This window comes from Sorex araneus, chromosome 9 (genome assembly GCF_027595985.1).
Source record: "Sorex araneus isolate mSorAra2 chromosome 9, mSorAra2.pri, whole genome shotgun sequence".
NCBI classification, from domain to species: domain Eukaryota; kingdom Metazoa; phylum Chordata; class Mammalia; order Eulipotyphla; family Soricidae; genus Sorex; species Sorex araneus.
The window spans coordinates 65308085-65334879 of record NC_073310.1 but is presented as its reverse complement, the minus strand read 5'-3'; the positions used below and the strand labels follow the sequence as shown (position 1 = coordinate 65334879).

General features: G+C 62.6%; 1 protein-coding gene across 12 annotated transcripts in view; it reads left to right on the top strand.

Moving 5' to 3' along the window:
- Nucleotides 1-26795, top strand: part of CELF2 (CUGBP Elav-like family member 2) — a 626712-nt gene that overhangs the window by 551075 nt on the left and 48842 nt on the right. For all 12 annotated transcript variants that reach the window (XM_055147423.1, XM_055147418.1, XM_004605318.3 and 9 more), the window contains one exon: nt 20469-20551. In XM_055147423.1, the coding sequence (XP_055003398.1) occupies nt 20469-20551 (83 nt within the window). The remainder of the gene's footprint in view (nt 1-20468; nt 20552-26795) is intronic.

The window sequence follows — 26795 nt, the reverse complement described above, 5'->3', positions numbered from 1 at the left end:
GCCGCCCGGGGCCAGTGCCCAGCTCACCCCGACCGCATCCGAGACCCCTCGCCCAGGCAGACCCCCGAGCCCTGGTCCCCAAGGCGCTTTGCTCGTGGGGGATTCAGGGCCCCCAGTGGGCCCTGGACTCTCGGGCCTCATCCCAGGTGTTCCTGGGGCGTCACTCCCACCCGGCTGCCCGGCTCCTCCTTCTCTCGCCACGGTGACGGCCCAGCTGTGCTGCACGCCCAGTGTGGGGGCTGCCCTGGCGTGGGCCCGGCCCCTTGCGGAGATGCTTCCAGAACCGCAGCCGCTCTGCTCTCCCCGGAGGACAGACTGGAGGAAGGGGCAGCGTCCTGCCGCGCACGGCCCCTCGTCTGCGCCCCGCCCCTCGAGGGCTCCCGGGAAGGCAGAGCTGGGCCTCCGCTGAGCCCTGGGCCTCCACTGAGCCCTGGGCCTCCGCTGAGCCCTGCTCCCGCCCGCCGCCCCGGCTGCAGGGGCCCTGGGGGCGCGCGCCGCGCTTCTCACGAGGCCACAGAGCTTGCGTCACCGGGGCTCGCCCTGACCACGAGTCCGGTGCCCAGGCGCGCTGGGCAGTCTCTGACAGCCCCTAGGTGACCACGGAAGCCGCGGGCCCCTGCCGTGCAGACACATCTGGTCACATGCTGGCGCCGGGTGCGGTATTTTTAGAAACCTTCCAGGCGAGGAAACCGTTGGGCTCTCTCGCACCCCTGGCCTGCGCAAGAGGAACCAGGGCCGGGGTGAGCAGGGGCCTGGGGCGGGGCCTCGCGGAGGGGCCCCAGCAGTGCTCGCGGGGCCGGGCGAGCCGCCCGCCCAGCCACATCCTGGCCCCCGCAGAGTTCCCACGCTGCCCCGCCGTGGTGCCGCCTTCCAAGGGCACGTGGCGCCCGGGTGTCCTGGGGGCCCGGCAGGCGCTGGCCCCGACTCCGCTGTCCCCGTCCCCTGGGCCTCTGACCTGGGCAGTGAGGGCAGCGGCAGGGCCGGACTCCTAGCAGGGAGAGGCCCGGCTGCCCTGCCCGTGCCTGCTGAGGGGCACTCACAGGCTCGCAAGCCGCCCACCCCTGCCGGCCCCACCCCCGGCTGGCACCCGTGAGGGCATCTGCACCCGGGCCTGCCTGCCTGCCCAGGAAGTTGGCACCCTGTGGGCGAGGCGCTTCCGGCCTGGGGTGCCCGTCCCCGTGTGCGCGGCGGGCGCTGTCCGAGCAAGGCCTGGGCCAAGGGCAGGCCCCGGTGCGAGCACCCCTGGCCGAGCCACGCCCGCCCGGCGCTGGCCTCCAGGGGGGCAGGGACAGCGGCTTCTGCGTTTCTGAGCAGGATTCCCCGCAGCAGCAGCGCTGAGGTCCCCCAGGCGCAGGCACCAGCCCGTCACGGAGCCCGGGCCTGGGCACGGGGAGGCCTGGGGAGGGCTCAGGGCCGCCGGCATGTTCCTCGGGAGAAACGGGAGGGCAGGAGGCTCGGGTGCGGGTACATTTCCCTGGGCCCAGAGCTGTGTCCAGCTGGACCAGCGACATCCACTGGCCACCCCTGCCTTGTGCCCCCGGCACTGCGCCCGGGCCCAGGGCAGCTGGAGACGGGACACAGACTCCCCCAGGCTGGACGCACGGCCCCGTGTGAGCGGGGCTGACCTGCCAGCCTGGCCACAGGCCTTGGCAGCTCCCTGGCCTGAGAGGGGGAGTGTCCACTCCTGCAGCCTCAGGCAGGCGCTGTCCCGTAACAGCCCTGGGAGGAAGGGGATGTTGGGGTACACTGTGGTGTGGAAAGGCTTGATGGGGAGGAGGGAGGGAGGGAGGGAGGAAGGGAGGAAAGAAGGAAGGAAGGAAGGAAGGAAGGAAGGAAGGAAGGAAGGAAGGAAGGAAGGAAGGAAGGAAGGAAAGAAGGAAGGGAGGGAGGGAGGAAGGAAGAAAGGAAGGAATAAAGGGAGGAAGGAAGGAAGGAAGAGAGGAAGGGAGGGAGGGAGGGAGGAGGAAAGAGAGGGAGGGAGGAAGGAAGGAAGGAAGGAAGGAAGGAAGGAAGGAAGGAAGGAAGGAAGGAAGGAAGGAAGGAAGGAAGGGAGGGAGGGAGGAAGGAAGAAAGGGAGGAAGAAAGGGAGGAAGGAAGGAAGGAAGGAAGGAAGGAAGGAAGGAAGGAAGGAAGGAAGGAAGGAAGGAAGGAAGGGAGGGAGGGAGGGAGGGAGGAACAAAGGGAGGAAGAAAGGGAGGAGGAAGAAAGGGAGGAAGGAAGGAAGAGAGGAAGGGAGGGAGGGAGGGAGGAAGGGAGGAAGGGAAGAAGAAAGGGAGGAACAAAGGGAGGAAGGAAGAAAGAGAGGAAGGAAGGAAGGAGGGAGGAAGGAAGAAAGAGAGGGAGGGAGGGAGGAGGGGGAGGGACTCACCTGGGTGCTCTCTGCGCAGTCCCTGTCCCCAGGTGCAGTGGGAAGCACCCTGACAGGCCTCACACATTCCCCTCCCTGCCCTGCTCCCCTCCCCCCACCCCTGCAGCCTTTTCTAGCCCCTGGGTGCTGGGTCCTTCCTGCACTTCTGCGAGCTCTCACCCAGTTGGGGTGTGGCGGGGGAGCACCCACAGGTGGAGGATGGCCTCGCCCGGGTTCTAGTCACCCAGCTGTCGGAGGCGCCGAGCAGGGGGAGGGGAAGTGGCAGCAGTGAGGGCTGCCGCCTGCTGTCTGTCCACTGGCTGGACCCCGTCCAGCGCCCGGGCAGGGAGCCCCGCTGACGTGGGCTTGCCCCGCCCCCGCCGGCTGCCCTGGGGTGTTCCCGGGCCCCCACAGCCGAGCTCCGGCACTGGGCTTGGGTCCGACTGGGCCTGGGCCTGGGCCTCGGCCACACCCTCCACACCCCACTCTCACCCGTCACAGCGCCGCCCCCCCACCCAGGGGCCGCTTTGTGGCAACAACAGTTCTGAGGAGCAGCCTCGCCTGCACCAGGCCTGTCACCCCAAACCCCATGTGTCCGTCACCCCCAGAGCCGCCGCCTCCTTCAGGGCCCTGCCCCACTGCGCCCTAGGGGGTCTCCGGGAGCCCTGCACTCAGCCTGGCTGGGCCACTATCGCGTCTTGCCTCTGCCCGATGGCTCTGGGGGCAGCTTCGGGGCCTCGCGGGGTTTCCGGGGGGCACCCCTCAGGGCGAGGCTCTCGGCCCCCCACACCACAGCCCGCCTGGCGCCTGTTCCAGCGGGGACAGTGGCTTCTGCGTTACCTCGTCACGGGCCCGGGAAGGGCAGCAGGGGGCAGGGGGTCCCCGCCCACCCTCTGGAAGGTGGTGCTGGGGAAGAAACCGCCTGGGGGGGGGGGATTTCGCTTCCTCCGTGACCCCGCCCCGCTCAGCGGTGGCAGCCTCTCCGCGCCCGCGGGTGGCCAGCAGAGTGTGGTGAGACCCCGGGGGGTGCTCCCTGCTCGTGGCTTTCCCGGGCCCAGCCGTGCTGGTCCTCGCACGGGGCCTTTCCTTCTCGGCCTGCTGAGAACGGGCCTCCCGGGGCGGCTGGCAGCCCCCGTAGCAGGCGTGTCCCCCCACCTCTGCCCGGTCACCTGTCACTGAAGAAGCAGACCCTGCACACTCCTGTCTCTCCGAACACCAAGAAGGGATCCCGCTTCGTTCCTCCCGGTCCGGTCCCAAGGCCCCACGGCAGCCAGGAGCCGGGGAGCGGGTGGGGTTGGGGTGCAGGGACCCCTCGCTCGTCCCCAACAGCGGCTTGACACTGGCCAGAGGGGAGCCTCACCCGGCACCCCGGGCTGGATCCTGGCACATGTGTGTCCCCCGGGCACCTCTGGTGTGGCTCCAGGGACCCCTGGTCCCACTGGACCCCAGACATCTCCTCGGTGCTAACCTGGTGATCCCCAGGAACGGCCCAGCCCCCGAGAGTTGCCTAGGGGGTCCCCGCCGAAGGCAGACACAGACTGTCACTACGCCGTGAGGAGCAGCCCCGCGTGTGGCCTGATGCCAGGCCCGGTCCCTGCTGGCCCGGGGGCTCGGCCTGCCCGCAGGAACGCGTCCTTTGACTGACTGGGTCTTGGCTTTTGCATCCTGGGTGTCTGGTAGAATTTGTCTAACTCCGGCTCACACGCAGGAGAGGGAGCTTTCGCCCTTTCCCAAAGCACTTTCCCACCCAGCACCCTCGGCCATGCACAGCCGGAGCCCTCGTGTGGAGGGTGGGATGGAGGTGGGCACCCCCTTCCCGTGCCCCAGTCTCAGGAGCCCGGGTCAGTGTCGGGTGTGGCTCCCTGCACGCCGCTGGCCCAGGTCCCGTCCCTGAGCCACCCCTTGGGTCCCTCATGCCACCCCAGGAGTGATCCCCGAGCACAGAGCCGGGAGCACCACCGTGTGGCTCCAGAACAGAAAGCAAAGAACAGCACGTCGGTGAGCTCTGGGTCCTGGGGGCCTTGGGGCCCACCCCAGCCCCCGTGGAGGACGGAACCTTCTGCTCTGGCTCGGTGAAGCGTCAGCGAAAGGAGCGGGTGGGACTGCTGTCGTGTGCCCGACTCTTGGCGCTGCCTGCCCGATGCCCCTTTTGCCCTTTGTGGACTTGTTTTCCCTCCCTCCACGAGGCCACCCGACCGGGGGAGACACATCCCCTCGGCCGTGCAAACCGTAACTGTCCTGGCTTCTGCGCCCAGGGCGGGGAGTGGAGATTTCACCTCATTTCTCTGGCCGACTTGGTTTAATCTTTTCCTGTGAGTTGAAGCCACTCCCTGTCCTTCAATTTCCCGAGGAAGTTTGTATGGTTGTCTTGTTGCTGCTGCTGCTTCCTTTTTCTTTTTTTATTTTAATGTTTGGTAGAATTCATCATATCACAGAAATCATCTGAGGCCCAAGTTTTCTTCCTCAGAAAGGTGAAAGTGTAACTGCAATTTCTTGAGTACGTGTCAGACTGTGCCAGTTATATATTTCTTCTGGAGTTTCTCTTCTTGAGAGAATAAATATATCTGTTTCAATCTGGGTTGTCAAATTTATTGGCAGAAAGCTGTGTATAATGTTTTCCTGTTATCTCTTCAATATCTATAGGACCTGCCCTGATCCCATCTGTTTTCCGAAATAGGTCATTTGTGCTTTCTGCCAATTTTTCCTTCCTTCTTTGCAAAAAAAGTCCCTCCATTTTTGTTTCTCTGCTCGAGGAACTTGCCTTGATTTTATTAATTTTCTTTTATTATTTTCTGTTTCATTGATTTCCACTTTAAGTTGTGTTGCTTCCCATTTGCGTCCTATAGGTTTAATTTGTTCTCATTTTTCTGGTTTCTAAGAAGGGGAATAAATGGTTGGAAATCTTCCTTTTCCTCTAACGAAAGCATTTCATCATGGAGACTCCCCACCCAGTGCTCCTTTCCCTTCAGTTCACAGAAATGTTGTGGCTTCATTTTGATTCCTTTTAAAACCCGTCCGGGTGCTGAGATGCAGAATGTGCTTTTGTTCATATTTGAAGGTTTTTTTCTTTTCAGATTGCCCTAATTGAGCTGTTATTTAATTTCCTTGTGGTCCGGGAACATGACTTAACTTCAGATGGCTTCTAAGGACTGTGTAATGCATGGAGATTCGTTTGATAACCACGTGGCGTGGCATTTCTTGGCCCCCATTCCAGATGCAGTTGGAGAGTCTGTGTTCTGTGTTCACACTTGCAGGGCGTGAGTTTCGTGGGCGGCATGGGCTGTTTTCTGGGTCCCCCTGGCCTTCCGTCTGCCCGCCCGAGACTCGGAAGGGCCGTTGGAGCTCCCAAGTGAGGCTGTGGAGTTCCCCTGGCGGCTCTGTCCCGCTCTGCTTTACGGATTTTGAGTTCTGTTATTCGGTGCATAGATGTCGGGAGTTTATATGCTTTGATGATTGAGCCCTTTGCTATTCTCAGTCGCTTTCGTTTTGGGTATTGAGTTGGGGAGTCTACTTTGAGGCAAAGAGAGCCTCTCCATTTCCTTTCCGGCTCTGCGTGCAGCTTTCCCGCTCTTGCACTGCTAAGCCCTTGGTGTCTGTTTATCTGGTTCTTCGGGGGCTGCACCAGCAGTTCTCAGGGGAGCGTCACAGTGTGCCCAGGGACTGCGCGGTGCCCGGGATCAAACCAGGCTTGGTGGCTTGCTTTGCCCCCTAGACGCTCTCTCCAGCCGTATTTCATAATTTCTTATGGAGGGAAGATTGTGGGCGGCTTTCTAGGCGTTTCCACACGTGCCCGGGCCTTGGAGTGACTCCCACTTCCTTCCTTGTGTAAACTGCCCCCAAGGGTAAGTTCTCTTTTCTAACTGAACTCTTGAGTGCCTGCTGGGCACCCGCCCCTTGGGAATCAGCGATGGCTTTGCTGCTATTTGGAGCTTTGCACTCCTCAGGGAGCCCGCTCTCCCCGGGGGGCTGTGGCCGCGGGGAACGGCCTCTGTCCCTGCGAGGGGGGCTCTGAGCGCCCGGCACTGGGCCTGGCCCTGCCACAGCTCTCAGAGCGGAGAGCCTGCCAGGGGCCGGGCACGGGTGCGGGAAGCACACATTCGCCCCCGCCGTCCACCTGGAAGGCCGCGAGCCCCTCAAGGGGGTGAATGCGCCCCACGAATGATGCCGCCCGGGGCCGGACTTCCTGTCTCTCCGAACAACCCGAAGGGATCCCGCTTCCTTCCTCCCCGTCCGGTCCCAAGCCCCCACAGCAGCCAGGAGCCGGGGAGCGGGTGGGGTTGGGGTGCAGGGACCCCTCACGCGTCCCCAACAGCGGCTTGACACTGGCCAGAGGGGAGCCTCGCCCGGCACCCCAGGCTGGATCCTGGCACATGTGTGTCCCCCGGGCACCTCTGGGTGGCTCCAGGGACCCCTGGTCCCACTGGACCCCAGACATCTCCTCGGTGCTAACCTGGTGATCCCCAGGAACGGCCCAGCCCCCAAGAGTTGCCTCGGGGCTCCCCGCCAAAGGCAGACACAGACTGTCACTACACCGTGAGGAGCAGCCCCGCGTGTGGCCTGATGCCAGTCCCGGTCCCTGACACTCGCCCGGGGCTCGGCCTGCCTGGAGCCCTTCTCTCCTCCTCGTGCCACGCTGGCCCGGTGCCCAGGCCACTCACCGGCCACCGCTGTCCCTCCCCTTCCACCCTGGCGGGAGGGGCCGGGGCTCAGGAGTCCTCAGCGTGGCCCCGGGTGCGGGAGATGCCATCTCTGAGGCCACACCGCCTGCGGGCCCTCACATGCTGTCCCCTGATGACCGCCCCAGAAGCCCGCCCCACGTGCCTCAGTTTCCCCAGCGTGCATCTGTCATGGGCCTCTCATGGTGACTCCTGGGGGCTGTCTGAGCTCAGGCCATGCAGGAAAATCTCTCTGTGGGACAGGGAGCAGCGGGGAGGTATCTGCACCCTGGCTCCCCCCTGCCCCCCACTGCACCAAGCTCGGTGTCACCAGAAGGTTCCCGGAGTCCCGTGTCCACCTGCGTCCTTGGAGCCCGGACAGTGGGTGTTTTGAGGGGAAGGAGCAGGACGTTGGGCAGGGAGGGATCCAGTCAGCGTCTTTCCCCTGCCCTTTGCGGTGTCACCCCCACGCGTGGCCACCAGCTGTCCCTGCGCGTGGCGGGGCAGCTCCAAGGCAGTGCGGCTGCACCAGGGCAGGGCTGTGCCTTGACGGGCCCTTTCCAGCGCGGCCCCCCAGGGCCCCCACAGCCAGCACGGGGCCCCAGCGCGAGAAGCAGCACAGCAGGACCCTCCGCCTTGCTGTTTCTCCACATCCCGCAGCCCCTCTGGGCAGTTTGAGGGCGCGTGCAGGGAGGGTACAGGGTGGCTGTGCCCCCCCTGCGCCCCCAGCCCCGGAGCCTGGACGTCTCCCAGAGACTCACGCGTGGAATGGCCCCTGGCGCTCGGCCGTGTCTGTTTTGTGGCTGGAAGCCCGGCCTGACAGGTGGGCACGGCTCTGCCCCAGCCCAGAAGCCTGACCCTGACCCTGAGCCCGACCCCTCCTCCTGGGGCTGCCCTTCCAGACATTGCCCCGGCCGGAGGGTGCGCAGCTGGGCGGCAGCTTCCCGACCGCGGGAGTGAGTGGGGACCACAGGTGCGGGGGGCGTGCAGAGCGGGCTCGGGCTGCCGCGGGAGCTGGGTGCAGTGATTCTATTTAAACGGGCGCCCGGGAGGATTCCCCGAGCGGCCACGGGCCTGGCGTGGAGGGCTAAGCGGGTCTCCACAGGGCTGGAATCGAGTTGACATCGGTCCTGACGCGTGCTGCAGCCCCCTGCTGTTGGGCCGGGAGCCGGGGCCGCCCCACCGGGCCTGGGTCCAGCGAGGCCCCTGGACACCTCCTGAGGGTCCCCTGGGCTTTGGGCTGCAGAAAGTAACAGGCCCAGGGGTGCGGGCTTCCCCGCGTCTGTGGCCCCCTAAGGGTCTCCTGGGTCCCGCTGCACCCTGGAGAAGGGCTTCGCTCTGCTCTGTTCCAGAAGGGAGCACTGCACCGCCTCTGGCACGTGCCAGCGGGGGCTCGGGTGAGAGCTGGCGACTGCAGGGGCCAACCAAGAGGAGGGGCAGAGGCGGGGAAAGGCTGAGGAACTCGGAGATGGTAGCTCGGGGCCTGGCTCGCAAGACTCTCCTTTCTGTGCTCGTGCTGGTTTATAAACCGGGTTTGGGAGGGAGAGGAGGCGGGTCGGGTCTGCCCGGCCGCTGCTCTGCTCCCCAGCGGCCCCTCTGCAGCCCCGCCACCCTGGCCAGGACAGTCTGCTCTGGCGGCCTCGGGGGCAGGCAAGGGAGGTGCCGTGGCAGCGGCGGGTCGGCAGGGTGACCTGCAGCCGGGGCGCCCGGCGTTTCCCTCTCGGCACTGTCCTTCCCCCCGGGCACCCGAGGCCTCTGGGCTGTTTATTTCTGTCCCACCGAGAGCAGAGGGGACCGGGCAGTGTCGGGGCTGCCCACACAGGGGGAGCCTCTGGGGCGCCACAGCGCCTGCCTGCTGCTGGCCCCTCACGCTTCCACGGTCCCGGACCCGGTCCCACTCCTGCCACCTCGTCCCTACCCCCGCCACCTCACAGAGACACCATCACCCAGACCAGCACCTCACAGAGACAGTCACCCAGACCAGCACCTCACAGAGACAGTCACCCAGACCAGCACCTCACAGAGACAGTCACCCAGACCAGCACCTCACAGGGACAGTCACCCAGACCAGCACCTCACAGGGACAGTCACCCAGACCAGCACCTCACAGAGACACAGTCACCCAGACCAGCACCTCACAGAGACAGTCACCCAGACCAGCACCTCACAGAGACACCATCACCCAGACCAGCACCTCACAGGGACAGTCACCCAGACCAGCACCTCACAGAGACAGTCACCCAGACCCAGCACCTCACAGAGACACAGTCACCCAGACCAGCACCTCACAGAGACACCGTCACCCAGACCAGCACCTCACAGAGACACCGTCACCCAGACCAGCACCTCACAGAGACACCGTCACCCAGACCAGCACCTCACAGAGACACAGTCACCCAGACCAGCACCTCACAGAGACACCATCACCCACACCAGCACCTCACAGAGACAGTCACCCAGACCAGCACCTCACAGAGACAGTCACCCAGACCAGCACCTCACAGAGACACAGTCACCCAGACCAGCACCTCACAGAGACAGTCACCCAGACCAGCACCTCACAGAGACACAGTCACCCAGACCAGCACCTCACAAAGACACCATCACCCAGACCCAGCACCTCACGGAGACACAGTCACCCAGACCAGCACCTCACAGAGACACCGTCACCCAGACCAGCACCTCACAGAGACACAGTCACCCAGACCAGCACCTCACAGAGACACAGTCACCCAGACCAGCACCTCACAGGGACACCATCACCCAGACCAGCACCTCACAGAGACAGTCACCCAGACCCAGCACCTCACGGAGACAGTCACCCAGACCCAGCACCTCACGGAGACACCGTCACCTGAAACAGCCTGGGAGTAGCCTGGGGGTTAGGCCTGCACCCGACCGTCTCTCATCCCCAGCCAGTGGCATCTCCAGGTGCCATTCTCACGCCCTGGCCCTGACCCACTGCCCAGCTTGATCAGGAACCCACAGGACCCCAAGTAGCGCTTTGGAGACCAAGAGGGAAAAGTGACAAGGACAGAAGACAGGAGGGCAGGCAGGGGTGTGCCCCCTGCCATGGTGGCCGCGTCTGGATTCGAACCAGGGTCTGTGGCCCTGACCGAGCCCACCTTCAGGAGAGGGGAAAGGAGAGGCAGACACGGCGCCCAGAGGCCCCCGTCCTGCTGGGGGTGCTGCCCCCATTCTCCTCGGCGCCTCCCCAGAGAGGAGGCAGTGCCGGGGACGGCGACTCTCACTGCCCAGCCCCAGGTGGGTCCCTCGGGCGGGAAGCCCCCCGTGTCCGGTGTGAGGCACCTTGCTGCAGCCCCCGGCCCGCTGGGACCCCCAGCTCCGGGTGGGGCACAGGGAGACCAGCCCCCAGGAAAGGACTCGGCCCGTCCCAGCGTCCAGCTGAGCCCGCCTGGGCAGGCCGCCTCGGCCCTTCCCCTTGGGGCCGCTCCTGGCCCAGGAGCTGGTTCTGGTTCTGTGTCCTGGTTCCGGCAGAGGGCCCCGCCCAGCGGTGCTCACGACTGGCTCGGCGCAGAAGGCAGACGTTACTGGAGACAGGTCAGGGCCTGTCTCGAAGCCGCTGTGTCCCGCAGCCCCTCGAGCTGCGTCTGCCGGGGGGCGGGGCGCTCTGGCCCACAGTGCTCGGCCACCCAGAGTGGGCGCGGGGCCCTCTGGAGGGAGGCAGGGCCGAGTCTTTGTTGCGCCGGTGCAGATGACAGGTGTGAGCAGCCCCCCGAATCCTGCTGGAGGACCCCAAGAGCCAGCGGCCCAGCACCCTCCGTTACCCGAGTCTGCTCCCGGACCGGGGGCCAGCACCGGGGTGACCCCCGCAGGCCTCTCGCCGCACAGCCCTGGGACCTGACAGCCTCTGCTCCGTCCCGGGCCCAGGAAGTGGCAGGAGGGGAGAGAGGGCCTCCCGGGTGTCGGCGCGTGGTGAGGGACGCAGCAGCACTCAGTGCCCCGCCAGGCCCCTGCTCAGGACCCCGCTGCCCCGCCTCGCTGCCGTGGCTCCGGTCTGGGCTGGGCGGGGGCCGGGGCGTCTGCAGGGGCGCGTTTGTTCCCAGGTGGCGTAGGTGCCCGCAGCTAGACGTAGCTCCGATCCCAGGCCCACACGAGTGCCACACGCTCCCCGCCCGAGTGGAGCACGCCAAGGCGAGGCCTCCCCACCTCCCTCTGACGCCCGACACACGTGTGTCTTGGTGGTGTCATTGACCCTCTCGGAGGGTGCGGCTCAGATGCTCTCTGTGAGGGCCGAGACTGCACAGCGCAGGGCGGGGCTGGCCTGGCTCGTGGCTGCTGGGGGGCGGGTCCCATCCCCCACCCTGCCTGGTCCCCCAGGCCCCACAAGAAGGGGTCCCTGCGCACAGCTGGGGGTGCCCCAGCCCACCCCCCCAAAACAGCGAGAAGTCACAGGAAGGCTGCAGTGACGGCCCTGGGCCCGGGCCCCCTGGAACCGGCTGGCACTTGGTGCCAGAGTGTCTAAGACGGCCGGCAGGGCGGCAGGGCGGCAGGGTGGCAGGGCGGCAGGGCGGCAGGGCGGCTTCCCTGCACCCGACGAGCTCGGGAAGCTCTGCCTGTCTCTCCCTCGTCTCGGGAGGCCGCGGCTGTACGTCAGCCCCCGTCTGGGAGTCACCCATGGTGGCTGGGACGTAGGGGGTGGAGAGAGCATGACCTCCCCCTCTCTGGGCCCCGCGGGGTCTGTGGCTCGGCTCGGGGTGTGAGTGTGCGGCTGGCAGAGGCCCCCGCATCGCGCGCCCAGTGCCCTGTCCTCTGAGCAGTTGGCGAGGCCGCCGCGACCTGCTCGGGCCCCGGGAGACGGGACGCCTCTGCCGGCCACTCGCAAGGCCACACTGGCAAGCGCCGTGGTGCCGGGCGGGCCCTGCCGGTGCTGGGACGGCGGGCTCAGGCCAAGCCCCTTCTCGGGGGCCACCGCCTGCCTCTCGGACGGAAGGGCAGGACGAACCGTGCTCCCGGCCGGCTCGTCCCCAACCAAGGGCGGGATGGGGCCCCTGTGGAAGGGGACAGCCCCAGGCCCTCCCGCAGCTCAGAGGAGAGTCCCAGGGGCCCAGGGCCTGGGGTCGGGGGTCGTTGGCTTCCGGTCCTCCTGGGCTTCTGGCTCCGGGAGCCGCAGCCTGACCCGGGACAGGCTGGGATTTCTCTGCCGCGAGCCGCACCGGGTGTCAGGTCAGAGTTGGGTACCCCTCCCCCCACCCAGCCTTCCAGAGAGCCAGTGTCCAGCACAGGGTCGAGGGACGAGATGACCGCGGGGACACGGCCCCTTGTCTGAGTGGCCGCTTCTGCCTACAGAGCATCAGAGCACCAGACAGAGAGCACAGCGGGCAGGGTGCTCGGCCAACCCGGGCTCACTCCCAGCACCCCGTAGGTCCCCCAGGCACCCCCCAAGAGCAATCCCCAAGATCGGAGCCCGAGTCAGCCCTGAGCACTGCCGGGGGTGACCCAAAAAGCAAAAATAAAGATAAGTGGACAAGCAGCTCCCAGAGGAAGTAGAAGCCAGCAGGGAAAGCGGGGGAGGGGAGGGCAGGGCAGTCACTGACCCCCACCTGGCGGAGGCGTCCTTCATCCCTGGGGGGCAAGTGGGGCCTCTGGGCAGGCAAGAACAGAGTCCGTCTGGGGGGCTCTGCCAAGGCTGGGGTACGCGTCCCTTCCTGCCGCTGCCGCCCACTGCCGCCGGCCAGGCTGCCTGGGACGGACAGCCCAGGGGTGCGCTGAGGAGGGGTGGGGCCGAGTCTGCCTCTCCCCAGCCCCTGAGCAATGGGGAAACTGAGTCACATGAAGCGAGCCTGGGGCTCCCAGGGCCTCCCTGGTCTCAGCACTGTGAAGACGGGGACCCTCCTGGCTCGGGGGGCGCCTGAGTGCACCCCCACCCACACGGCCCTGCCCGCTCCCCCCACCTCTCCGCCCGCATGAGAAGCAGCTTCTCCCGGCTCTGCCCGCAGGGAAGTGGCGCCCACTGATCACGACAAGCCAAGGCAGGACCGTCTGCCCTGCCCCCTCCCCCCCGAAGCATGTGTCTGTCCCCGACCTGGACAACTGCCCAGATGCCCAAGTGCAGCCCCACTGCCGGGGTCCCCTGGAGACACTCAGAGTCAGGCTCAGCCACGTTCCCGCCCAGGAAGCAGAGACAATATTACGAGCTGCCACGAGGCTGACCCAGGTCCCAGCACACATCCCGGCCACTGGCGGGCACGGAGGGACATCCCGGCGGGGGCTGTGATGAGACGAGGAGCCGCAGGGGGCCCCGCTGGGCTTGGGCGGCGGGAGCCCCCCTGTTTACCCCTGAACTGCCAGGGCCAGGCCCATGTGCAGAGACTGTGCCCGTTTGACACGGTCCCCTCGGTCACAGGCTCCCTGCTCCCCACTCAGCTGAGGGGGCTGGGAGCACGGAGCAGTGGGCTGGGAGCACGGAGCAGCTGCCCGGGACCCGGGACCCGCAGAGCTAAGCTGCGGAAGGCACTTGCTTTGCACGCGGCCGACCCAGGTTTCCATCCCCGACACCCCGCGGGGTCCCCAAATTCCCTCCAGGAGTGATCCCTGAGCACTGCCAGGTGTGGCTGCCCCCCCACCCAAAAGAAAGAAATCAGACAGGTCCCACTGAGCTGCCACAGGGGTGCCCACGGGCTCCCCGCAGAGGCCCAGGAATGACACAGCCTCCGTGGCCCTCCGCTGTGAGCCTGGCGGGGTCCAGGGCACGGCAGGGCCTTTCCTCCCCGCCTCGGGCCGGTGGGGGGCGGGGGCACACCTGGCCAGGGCTGCGGGTTGAGGGCCCCGAGAGGGACTTGGCTTCTCTGCCCTGGCTCCCGGCCGGCCCTGCGGACGCTGGGGTCACTTTCTGGGCCCCCGACAACTGTCTCTGCTGTCCCCGGGTGCTGCCCTGTGAAACACTCACTTAGGGGCTTTCTCTGGGGCTTCCTGACCCTCCTGCGTGGCAGAAACCGAACGCCGAGCGCGCTGGCGGGGAGAGGCCGCAGGGCCAGGGCCCCGCCTGGACCGGGCGGCGGAGGGAGGGCTCGCCAGCCGGGCCCACGGAGTTCCGGGGAGCAGGCGCCCAGGCCCGCCACCTTTCTCCGTGTAGCCAAAGTGCAGAACAGTCACGCCGGCCTTTTTTTTGCAAAAGAAAAAAAATTAACAGCAGCGAGAGGTGGGGGGGGCGGGTTTGAGGCTAAGATCCCGGCCGGGGCCGCGTGGACCCGATGCTCTGGCCGCAGCCTTGCTCGAGGGGGCGCCCGGGCCCAGGGGTCCGCAAGGGCCAGACCGTGAGCCCCAGGACGGAGCTCGGCGCAGGGCGGGAGTGTCGCCTGATCGGGAACTTGTGCCTCTGCCGCGGGCGTCCGCGTCCGGGGGACACTCCGGGCCCCGCTCCCTCTGCCCCCGGCCCTCTCCGTCCACACACAGACGGAGAAGCAGCCGCAGGGCTGCTGCACTCAGGAGCGAAGTTGACGCCAGGCTGCGTGTGACAGCCACTGCAGGGCGGCAGCCCTGGCCTGTGCCTGGGCAGGGGGCTCCCAGCCATGCCGGGGCTCGAACCCGGGCCTCCCATGTACAGAACCTGTGCTCGGGCCACCCAGCGTCTCGGCATCTCTGGGCCAGCAGGGGCTGTTTGCAGGGAGCCAGGGCGTGGGTGGCACCTGTTGCCAAGTGACCTGGGAGGCTCCAGAGGGCGTCACTCAGGGGGACCAAGGGCGTGGCTCCCTCCCTGCCTCTCTCTGCCCCCTCCCTCTCTTTTTTCCCTCCTCCTTACTTCCTCTCTCCTTTCTCCCTCTCTCCTCTTTCTCCCTCCCTTTCTCCCTCTTTCTGGCTCCCACCCTCTCCTTTCTCCCTCTCTTCTTTCTCCTCTCTCTCTCATTTCTTCTCTCTCTCTCTCTCATGCGTGCGCGTTGAAATAACAAAAATCTGTATTATTACTAAGGAGCATCCAAGTCAAGATTTTCAAGGGGAACAGCTGTGGTTTGAAAAGATTTGTGATAATCCAGATGGTTTCTTTGAGGCTAAATCTACTTGATCGTTTAAAATTAAAGTCTTTCAGTAAAGTTGCGTGTCTTTGTGATTTTAAAGGCACTATTGGATGTGTATGTGCAAGCATGTGTATCTGTGGACCATCAGCGCTACCAGGGAGTGGGTGTGAAAAAAGGGGGCGTTAGACCATCAACTTTGTAAGAGTGTGTGAAAGTGTGTGTATGTGTGTGTGTGAACTGTAAGGGTGTGAGTGTGTATTGTGAGGCTGTGGGGGGCCATTGGCTAGAAGGCTGTGTGTAGATGAGTGTGTGTATCCATGGACTGTAAGGGTATGAGTGTGTATGTGTGTATGTGAAGGTGTGTGTATGTACTGTTAGGTTTAGCTGTATGTGTATATGTGCATGTGTGTGTGACTGTGCATGTGTGGGCTGTAAGAGTGTTAGTATATCTGTGCATGTGTGTATATGTGCAGCTGTGTGCATGTGTGGACTGTAGGATACAAGTGTGTGTGTGCATATGTGCATATGTGTGTATATGTGTAGCTTTGTGAATGTGTGGACTGTAAGGGTGTGAGTGTGTGTGAGTGTATATATGTGTGTATATGTGTGGCTGTGTGCATATGTGGACTGAGTGTGTGCATATGTGTGTATGTGTGACTGTGTATGTCTGGCTGTGTGTATGTGTGACTGTGTGCATGTGTGGGCTGTAAGGGTGCGAGTATGTGTGTGTGTGAGAGTGTGTGCGTGTATGTGTGGCCCCCAGGCTCGGTGCATGTTCCTCGCGGGGCTTTCTCTGGGACAGGCAGAAGCCCTAAGAGGGTCTCCCTGTCTGGCGGCTGAGGCTGCCCGGCCCACCCAGATTCCCCAGACCAGAAAACCACGTGTGGCGTGTGGCGGGGAGGCCTGTGGCACGCGTCCCCTAGGACCCGCCACTCTGCCCCCTCACTCCCTGCGGCTCGCCCGGCTGCCCTAGGTGACAGCCCCCAGGAGCGTCCCCGCCAGACGCCCTCCAGAATCAGCACCTCCCGGGGGCCTGCTGGGTGTCGGGGGGAGACGAGTCCTCAGGGCAGGAGCTCAGGGTCGGGAAGCTGAGCTCTGCCCCACGCTGGCCACGGACTACCCGTATCTCCGGGGACACGAAGGGACACCAGTAGAGGCCTCGGTAGAGCCTGAGATGCTGACGGGGGCTCCAGTACCGCCTCCCAGGTTGCTGCCCCCACCTGCTTGCCGGGGCGGGGGGCTCAGTGGTCACGGGGAGGCTGACCCTCGGACACAGAGCAGAGAGGACTCTTCCGGAGCCCCCGGCTCTGGCTCGCATCAGCCTCCACTGACCGCCCCTGCGAGGCCAGCAGCCTTCCCCGCTGTCCCCGGCCTCCTGTCCAGGACGGCCTCCTCCGCACTCCTTCCTGTCTGAATCGGGACTTCCTGGAGGAGGGAGCCAGAGGCCGTCAGCACCTGAGGCGTCTGCAGCCCAAACCAGCCCAACCACGCCGACTCAGAAACATGCTGTGGCGTGCGTGGACAGCTGGGGGTGTGTCCCTAACGGCTGTCCACGCTGTGAGGGGAGAGATGGCTCCTGCCCCCCTGAACCTTGCTGGCATCCGTAGGCGCCACTTGCCTGTCAGAGCATCTTCCCCTCCCTTCTCTGGAGTGGCCTCTGGGTCAGCAGGGCTAAGGGCTTGCGAAGTGCTGGGTGGGTGGGAAAGTGCTGGGGGCAGACAGTGTGGGAGGGAGCGTGCTCGCCGGACACCTGCCGGGTCTGACCCCCGGGGCCCTGTAGTGTACCCTGAGCACAGAATCCAGAGTAAACTGTGAGCTCCACTGGAGCTCCAACTGTGGGTCCAACTGTAGCCCCAAAATGTAGCACTGTCGCACTGTCGCCCCGTTGTTCATCGATTTGCTAGAGTGGGCACCAGTAACGTCTCCATTGTGAGACTTGTTGTTACTGTTTTTGGCAAATCGAATACGTCACGGGTAGCTTGCCAGGCTCTGCCATGTAGGAGGGATACTCTCAGTAGCTTGCTGGGTTCTCTGAGAGGGATGGAAGACTCGAACCCAGGACGGCCGCATGCAAGGCAAAGGCCCTACCCACTGTGCTATCGCTCCAGCCCCCCAAACTGTAATCATGATTAGAAGAAAATATTGACGAGAGTAGGGGTCCATCTGCCATCGCAGGGGGGTGTCGCAGCCACGTGCTTGGGAGAAGTGAACGGCCTAGAAGCTCAGGGGTGACACAGGTGTCGCTGTATCTACGTGTCGGGCGAGGGCAGTGCCAGGGTTCGGACCCAGGCCCACGTGCTGCCCAGCCGCAGCCGAAGCCTCCGCCCTCGGGACTCCAGCTGCCTTGGCTGTCGTGCCTCGACTCACTGGACAGGAGCCGCTGTCCACGCGGCCACAGGCGCTGCTGCCAGGGAAGGACGAGGGGCAGCGGACAGCTCTCTGCTCCTCCCCCTCCCCGTCTCCCTGTGTCTGTTCCTCAGTTTCCCCCAACCCAGCTGTGCATGCCCCCCCCCCGCTTCCGGCTGTGGCACCGCCCTCTCCCACCCTTTGCGGGAGTGAGCGTGAGACCCTGCTGTCACGTGCCGCAGCCCTGCGGTGGCCCTGTGGCTGTCGTGGCCTCCGCCTGCTGCTGTGTCCACTCAGGCCTGTCGCCGGGCGTGTGGTGCTGGTTCTGTGCAGGTGCTAGAGAAAACACCGTCGCCTTTTCAGAGAACCCTTGTACCGATGGACGTCCCCAGTTCTGCCTGTTTTATTCTCCCTCGTGGTGCCGGAGATCAGACTTAGGGGCTCCGGGCGCAAGGGCTGCACAGCCAAGCCGCGGGAGCCCTGAGGGGACCCCTTGGACCCTGCGCCAGGGACTGGGGTCCGGGGGTGCTGGCCTGCCTCTCCGGCCCCGACACCTCCCGTGTCCCCAAACCAGGGCCCTCCCCCAGCGCGAGTCTCTGCCCCTTGTGGGAGCCCTGGTCCCCCCGCCCGGTGCCCGGTGGGGGTGGGACAGAAGTTTCCGGAGCTCCCGGCTGTCGCGAGCTGCAGACCCCGGGCCCCGGCTCGCTCCTGTCCCCTGAGCCAGGCCCACGTGGTGTTTTCCTGTGTCTAATTATCCTGGAACATGTACCGGGATGCCCGTGGCTTTCCTGAGGGGTGTGTGGCGCCTTCTGAAAAGGGAAACCCAAGTCGCTTGTTCACTGGGTGGGCCAGGACCCAACAGGCTTCAGTCGGCAGGAGCCACGAGGGGGAAACCCGCCTGGGACTCTTGGAGGTCCCCGAGGCACGGGCCCCCTCCTGCTGGCGTGCTCAGGCCAGAGCACTTTGTTCCGAGTCATGGGCCCAGCCTGTGAAGGGTCTTACCTGCGTCATCTCGGTGGGCTGGGGTGGAGGGAGCCAGGCCTGACAGGGTCCCGGGTTTCTTTTCCAGACTAGCGGCTGTTCCGGGTAGCCCGAGGGTGCCCCGTGGGGTGTGCAGGGCTCTCCCCGGCTCCCGGGCCCAGGCCAGGACGCGTCCGGGTGGCGATAACCCCCCACGCCCCCCCACGCCCCCCATGCCCCCCCCACGCCGTTCCCGAGAGCCCCGTTTCCTCCTCGCTTGCTGAGGGCTCTGCACTCCCTCCCCGTCGGCGTGGTCTCAGGACCCCCGGGAAGCCCCCAGGGTCTGTGTGCCACCCGCCTTGGTGAACCCTCCCTCCCTGCACGTGCCCAGGCCCGTGTGGCCTCAGCCCCGAGTGGGGACCTCCCCGCTCCTCCTCCGTGGCCCGGGAGGCCAGGCGTGCGGTCAGTGTGGAAATGGGCGGACTCCACGCCGGGCGGGCCTGCATTGCGTGTGAAGGTTTGCGTGTGGAACCCGGTGCTTGTGCAGTCTTGGCTGTTTCATGAGCAGCTCTAGGAAGGTGACTTGGGGGCCCTGAGTGCGAGTGCCCGTGTCTGGCCTCACGTGGGTTCCATGCTGGTTCCTCGCCCTGCTTGGCCGCTCCTGGCCTCTGGCTGCTTCTGCCTCTCCAGGTCCCTTCTGGTCCCTGCCTATTGCTGATGCTCTAAGGTGTCGGGGGCGTCCCAGCTGCGGCCTGAGCCGCGTCCCGGCATTCTGGTCCCTTGGCTCTGTGGTACTGGGCACAGCTGCGTGGGTGTGGGTGTGCGGGTGGGTGGGTGGTGCAGACCCTGCTGTCCCACCGTCTGCGGGCACACGTGTGTAGTCCAGGAGGGGCCTCTCGGGCCAGAAGCAGCCTGTCTCTTACTCCTCCCCACCCCAACCTGTCCCGCTCTCCGTGCGTTTAGCTTGGCTGCTGTACAGCAGTGAGGCGCCGAGGGAACCAGTGAAATTAGCTGCATCTCCACGGCACAGCCACGTAGCGACGGCGAGATTGCGCTCAGGGCTTCCCCCAGGCGCCCCCGCTACCCAGATGGGCATCCCCGTGTCGTTAGCGCTGGGTGGGGGGCAGGGGGCAGCCCCCTCCAGAGGCCTGGACCCAGGGTCTTTGGTACGGGGACTTGTTGGGCTGAGGGTTGCCCTCGCCTGTCTTGGGTCCCTCTTGTCCTGGATCCGACCCCCAGAACGGCTGTGGAACGGGGGCCTCTGGGGGCTGGCCCCTCCGTGTCCTGCTGGGCATGGCTCACGTGTGGCACCAGAGTGGAGAGGCATTTTTCTGGGCCGGTATCTGAATGGGTCAAAGTGTGGGCTTCCCCTGCCTCATGAGCTGGGGGAGAAGGCAGCTGGGATAGAGAAGGGGTCACTGAGTCAGTGATGGTTGGAGGGATCCTGGGGATGGGGGATGTGTGCTGAGAGTAGATAAAGGACCAAACGTGACGGCCTCTCAGTGTCTGTATTGCAAACCGTAATGCCCCAGAGTAGAGGGAGAGTTTGGGGGAAACTGTCTGCCATGGAGGCAGCGGAGGGTTGGGATAGGGGAGGGGTATACTGGGGCATTGGTGGTGGGGAGTGTACACTGGTGGAGGGACGGGTGTTTGATCATTGTATGACTGAAACTCAAACATGAAAGCTTGTAACTATGTCTCATGGTGATTTAATTAAACAATTTTTAAAAGTGTGGGCTTCCGTTCTGGCAAACACACGTGGGGCCTTTGTGTTGGTGACGGAGGAGCAGGACGGCCCACCCGGGCTGCCAGACAGACACGGCGCCATTCCAGAATCTTCTGCGCTTAGAAAGAGGGCGTCAGGGCCATGTTCTGCTGCTTTGAGGGACTCTTCTCTGAGGCCATCGCTGCGCGCCTGGCCAGTCCCCTGGCATCCGTCCTGCCCATGTCCCGAGAGTCTGGACCCCCAGAGCAGTGCCCGAGGGAGGCCCCCATCTCCAGGGTGGGCTCAGAGAGAGCGGGCGGGAATGGGGGGTGAAGGGCCGGGCATGGCTCTCCTGCCTCCTGGACTTTATCTTTCAATTGCGCCTCCTTTAAGTCGATTATGTGCTCGCCCCGGTCTCCATCATATCCAGAGCAAAGCATTCACAGACATTTCTAAGACCTTTTTCTCTCTCTCTGTAGGTTGTTGTTTCGTAACATTTTATACAAGAAAAGCTGCACTTGAAGCCCAGAATGCACTGCACAATATTAAAACGTTACCTGGGGTGAGTCGGTTTATTTTTGTACCAAAAATCACTTTGTTGCTGGGGGGAGTGGGGAGGACTTGATCTGAAGGCTCTAAGCGAGGGACGTGGCTTTGGTCTCTGGAGGTTGGTGCCCCACACCCCGGTCCCGGACCCTCTGCCCACGAGGGTGGGCTCTGACCCTGGCCCATCAGGCTTTGAGCCTGAGTCACCCAGCAGGATGGCCAGGGTTTCGGGGCGGACTCGGGGGCTGAGGTTTGGGGTGCGGGACGTGGTGAGTGGGGTAATGGCCCACACGAGAGAGGCGAGCGGAGACGGGAGCTTTTACTCACCAGGAGCCCTTTCAGGTTCCGCCTTCAGACTTTCCCTTTGAAAGGACGACACTGTGCCCTGCCTGGCCGCAGCGGTCGCCTCCTAATGGCCCGGGCAGCCGGCGGCGGTTAACAAGCTGCAGTGCCGAGGCCGCTCGGCCCCGTGTGGACAGAGGACAGCTAACACAAAGTGGCCGTCCCTCCGCTTCCTTCCCTGACCGTCTGATGATCAATGCACGCGCGCGAATGAGACAGCCGGGGGCTCCCCAGAAGGTCCCCGCGCCCTGTCCTCAGCTGGCCCGGCGCCCCCCTTGGGCAGTTGGGATATTTCCCCAGTGACCTGGACGTCGTTGGTGCTGGATTGACTTAGTCCCGAGAGGCGTGGGTGGGTGTTTGTGTTTGCGTGGACGTGGCTCCTTGCTTCTCAGTCCCCGTGAGCCCCGGGTATGAGCAGGGGTGTTAGAGAGGGCGGGTGCGACCCAAGAGACCGGGGGAGCATGGTGCCCGCAGTGTCTGTGGGGCCTCTCCTAGACTGGCGCGTCCCACTGTAGTTTGTGCCCATGGCAGAAGCGTGTTGGCGCTGGGGGGGGTGGGGTGCCCGCCAGGCAGGAAGCGGAGCGAGCAGTGGCCCCCGGCCTCTGCATGGCGGGGCTGGCGGGGCTGGCAGAGGCCGGCCGAGGCTCCTTAGTCCCTGCACGGGATCCGATGAGTGTTGGTCGTGGGAGACCCCAGGTCTGATAACCCACGTATGTGCAGATTAGGTGTGTGTGTGGGGGGGGGGGGGGGGTCAGGAGAATTCTCCTGCCCAGCCCCGTCCCCGAGCCTGGGGACCTGTCTCTGAGGAGGTGGCTGTTTCTGGTACCACTAAGCACTTTGTCGGTGACTCAACGGAGCATTTCAGCCTCAGTTCTCCCTGTGAGTGGGACTTTCCCAGTGTGACACGGGGGCTGCAGGGCCCCTGCATGGAGAGAAGCAGCCCGCCGCTGCAGTCGGACCATCCTCATGGCCTTGCCCAGACCCCAAGACCCCGTGGGATGGTTCCGCTCCTAAAATCAAGGTTTTTCCATAACTGCCCCCACACAGAGTTCTTTTTGTATCGTTAAGAGCATTACCCGAGGGGCTGGGGAGATACCACAGCCCACAGGGCACTTGCCTTGCATGCCCCAAAGGGTCCCTGGGCCCACCGGGAGTGACCCCTGAGCTCCACCAGGTGTGGCCCTAAAAACAAAAAAAGAACAACCAAAAAAAAAAGGTTACCCAAGAAGACGGATTTGGTCTACACCTTCCCATAGATCCTTGCCGTGCGTTTAACTTACTGGTGTCGTGTCACACTCTATGTTAAGTTAATGCCAAGTGCTCCTGCCTGAATCCCTCCCTGTCCGTCAGAAGCTCAGGCCCCAGAACAGGCTTCTCTGTAAGCGTTCTCAGGAGATTTCAGAATCAATGCGGCTCACGGCGAGCGGGAGGGCGGTGATGTCACTGAGCAGCACGCGCCCTGCGGGACTCGGCTGGCCCGGCCGGGAGGCAGCATCTCGACTCTTTAGGTTGCTTTTCTCTCATTCTCGCTCTTCTCCTGCTCTCTCCTCCCTCTTTTCTCTTTCATTCTCTTGCTTGTTCCACTCCCTGTCACTCTCCACCTCTCTCTCCATCTCTCTCCATCTCCATCTATCTCTCCATCTCTCCATCTCTCTCCATCTCTATCTCTCTCCATCTCTCTCTCCATCTCCATCTCTCTCTCCATCTCTCCATCTCTCTCCATCGCTCTCCATCTCTCTCTCCATCTCCATCTCTCTCTCCATTATCTTAATCTCTCTCCCCATCTCTCTCCCCATCTCTCTCCCCCTCTCTCCATCTCTCTCTCCATCTGTCTCCATCTCTCTTTCTCTCCCTATCTCCCTCTCCCTCTCCCTCTTCCCATTTAAGAGTTCTGCACAGGTTTAAAGCTGGTAGTTCAAGACCACTATAAAGGGCACCAGTTTCGGCCTTGGAAAAAGATGGTTTGTGGATTGTTGGGGGTTTTCTTTTGATCCGGTTCAATTTCATCTGCCCAATTACTCGAGGCAGGTTAAATGGAATTCTGAAACAGTCAGGTCTGACTTGTTGCCTGGGCGCCTTCCCCAGGCACGCGCTGTTGCTACATTTGCCATTTCAAATTAGGTAAATGGAAACAAAGTCCCACCTCCTGCATTCCTGAGTGCTCGGCCTGATAAACAGCACCCTTCACAGCTACGAGGGGATGGAAGGCGGCAGCTTCTCAGCTGTGAGCCCTGGGTGGACAGGAGGAAACGGGAGCAGACATAAAAGATTAATGCATATTCTTGGGGAAAAAATATTACAGGGTGCCTTGCTGTTTGATTACAAGCCTTGGAATTAGTCAACATTTCCATAATTCTAAACCAATATACACCTGTTTTCCCACTGTGATGTGAAGGCACAACTTAATTTAACGGAAGCCCCGCTGTGCTAAATCTCTCATTAAATACCAAGTGAGTTCGGTAATTTAAAGTTGTAGCAATACTATTTTAACTGGTTGCCTTCATATTATGAAATTAATAAGAAATTAATGATGCACTTTGCCATATGCCTTCAATTCCTTTCTGACTCAAAATAAAAGGGCTAAAGAAAAATGCATCAGCAGCTGACACTTTAAAGCTTTTCTGGTTGTAATCATTTTCCTGCGGATAAAGCCCATTAAAAAGGCACTTGCTGTCTTTTTTTTTTTTCCCTGCAGTGTCCAAAACTTTCCGCTCGAGACCAGATCAGAATAGCGCTATGTGTTTGTTTGGCTTGTTCGATTCTTCCTTGGTCATTGATGTTTCATGTCACAGAACTTTTATTGCTCAACCAGGCTCGATGTTTCGGGGTGATCTTTCCTGGGGGGAGCAGCGTGGCGGACGCCATTGTCTGGACGCGGTGGCCGTGTGCTCAGGGCTCTGTTAAAGATCGTCTTCCTGCCGGGATTGGGATTCACAGACCACAGAGCCCCGTGTCACGGCTGGGGGCCGTGGAGGAGAGATCCCAACTCCGGCTCCCTGCCCCTTACCACCGTATCTTCCCTCAAGCCCAAAGTACTGTCTGGGATTTGGCCCTCCCTCCCGGGGCAGGAAGTGGAGCTCTGAGTCCTTTGCTGCTCTCTGTTCAAAACACCGAATCCGCCAGCAGACCCCAGCCACGGCTGCAGTTTGACTCGGCATCACTGCGTTTAAAAAGCGATTACTAGCAGACCTTCCATCCCAACTCCTAAGCACTGTGTCTGCTGAGGGGTCACGTCGGCAATGTTTCCTAATGTCATCTAGATGTATTTCCTGCCTGGTGTTAAATTTATTTCCAGCAAACAGCCATTCAGTTTGGGTTTGTTTTTTGTTTGTTTGGGGTTTTTGTTCTTTTTTTTTTTTTTTTGACGCTATAATGTTACCATCGTTTTACAAAAACCTTAGGCACAGAGGATATTTCCTTAGGTGATCAAATTGAGATGATTGCCTTATTGATCACACACACACACTCACATATACTCACACACACCCATAACAGTCAGACACACACAGTCACTCACCCATACACACTCACACACTCCCATGCACACACACACACCTATATATACTCACACACACCCATAAATACATTCACACTCATTCGCTTTCATACAAACACACTCACACACACTCTTATACTCGTATACACAACCATATATATACTCACACACCCATATACACTTGCATACACACATTCACACTCACACAATTTCATACACACACTCACACTCACATTCACACACTCTGTATCTCTCTGTCTCTCTTTTACACACACACACACACACACACACACACACACACGCTCAGCCCCTTGAGTGACGTGTCCGTGCTGCAGAGGGGTGCTGAGGCACGGGCCGTGGGCTGTGGGGCCAAGCCCAGCATCTGCAGCCACAACCCAACAGCTGCCACCAGTGTCTGACTAAGCGCAGAAATGCCAAACTGCTGAAAATTTCAGGTACACCGGGTTTTTTGGCTGAAAATTCTGGAGCTTCTTGGAGTGGGGGTGGGTGACCTCCCCAGAAGCCCCAGCAACCACACCCACATTCTACCATGGCCGCCTGCAGACTCGCTGCCCGGACAGATATTCTGGATGGAGGCGAGTACTCACATCCCAGGAGGAGCCGCCAGGTTGGGCGGAGGTAGCCAAGGAGCCCGGTGCACAAAAGCACTCGCACAAAAGGCTCAGCAAACCACCACAAGGACTCAATGTCCCCTTGGTGAGAGACGTGAGCGCTTACAGATTTTCTTCTACGGAAATTCTCTTTGATCGTCCCACTAGTGGTCACAAACAGCATAAAATAACTGGCTGCGGGCCTGCTGTGGGGGCGGGCTGGAGGGGGCCGGGGAGAGAGGGCAGTGGTGATGGGACTGGGGCTGGAGCGTTGGGGACCTGAACAGACCGTCATGAAGAGCGTTGTCGAGCGCCCCCTCCCCCACCGTGCCCCCGACGGCAGCCCAGGAAAGGCAGCTCAGAAGGTCTGTCTCGTGCCTGTGTTCATGGGTAACCATGAAGCCCTTCGATGGAGGGAGCAGCGAGATCGCTCTGCGGGCACTTGCCGTGGCATGGCCAGCCCAGGCCTGGTCACCAGCACCAGGCAGGTCCCCGGTACTGCCAGGGCGAGCCCTGAGCACCCCAAAGAGGAAGGAGACCCTTGTGGCAGCACAGGGCGGCCAGCAGGGTGGTCTCCGGAGCCCGGCGTCAGCCCCGCTGCCGCTCCTCTCGCCAGCCTGGTCCCAGCCTCTCCAGGACAAGGCCGGCTGGGCGGTCGCAGCCTCCTCGGAGCACGCGTGGCGTGAGCTCACTTGATCACAGCAAGGTGGCCGGAATACGGCCTGGGAAAGCGCGTCGGCTTTGAGGGCGCGGAGGAGTCGCTGAACGTGACGTCTTGTGAAACACCCACAGCACGTCACTCACACCTCGCTGCCCACGCGCTGCCCGGCTCTCCTGGCCAGGCCCGTTCATTCAGTGCGGGGCCAGGAAGGCGTGAGTGCCCAGAGTTATGTTATCTTTGACCAGCCAAGGGCCACCCTCTTTGGGGGGAGGGAGGGTGGTGTGTGTGTGTCTGTTTGTCTGTGTGTGTGTCTATCTGTGTGTGTGTCTGTGTGTGTCTGTGTGTGTGTGTGTCTGTGTGTTCGTGATATGCTACCGTGGGCCAGGAAGACACAGGGTTGGGGGTGACAGCCCTGGGGAGCTCTGTGTCGGGGGTGCCTGGTGCACACCCCAGGGAGTCCCTGGCCCCCCACTCCTGCCCTGGAGGGGCCTGTCCCTGGGTGAGCCTCTGGCTCTCTGGAGACCTGCCCACCCCCCCTAGAGCAGGTCACGGGAGTTCGGCACCCCCGGGGGTGCTCCTGGCTCCCATTCTCCCAGGGTCCCGCCTGGAGAGAGGTGATGCCCTCAGCCCCCTCTTCCTGCTGTTAAGATGCATTTAATGGCCGTGTTCTCAGCATCAGCAATTATAACCGCATTAGCTTCGTCATTATTCTGTCATGAACTCACACGCCCCATCTCTCATCACAGCACAGAAACTCCGCCCCTACACACATACATGCACATGCGTGCAAACTCACAAGCATACACATATGCACACTCGCGCACGCATACACACATGCACACACGTGCACACATACACACGTGTGCACACACTTAAATACATACACACGCACACTCACACACAGATGCGCATGCATACACATGCACGGACACACACACACATTTACACATGGATACACTCTCATACACATACTCACACTCACATGCACACTCACATGCACACTCACACGCGCACACACACACACACGCACACACGCCCCACCTCAGCTCCGAGCGGTGAGGCCAGCTCTGTCCTCTGAGCCTTGCCCAGCTGTCCGACAGCCTTGCCCTCCCAGCCAGGTCACCGGCGTGCACAGACCCTCTGGGCCTGC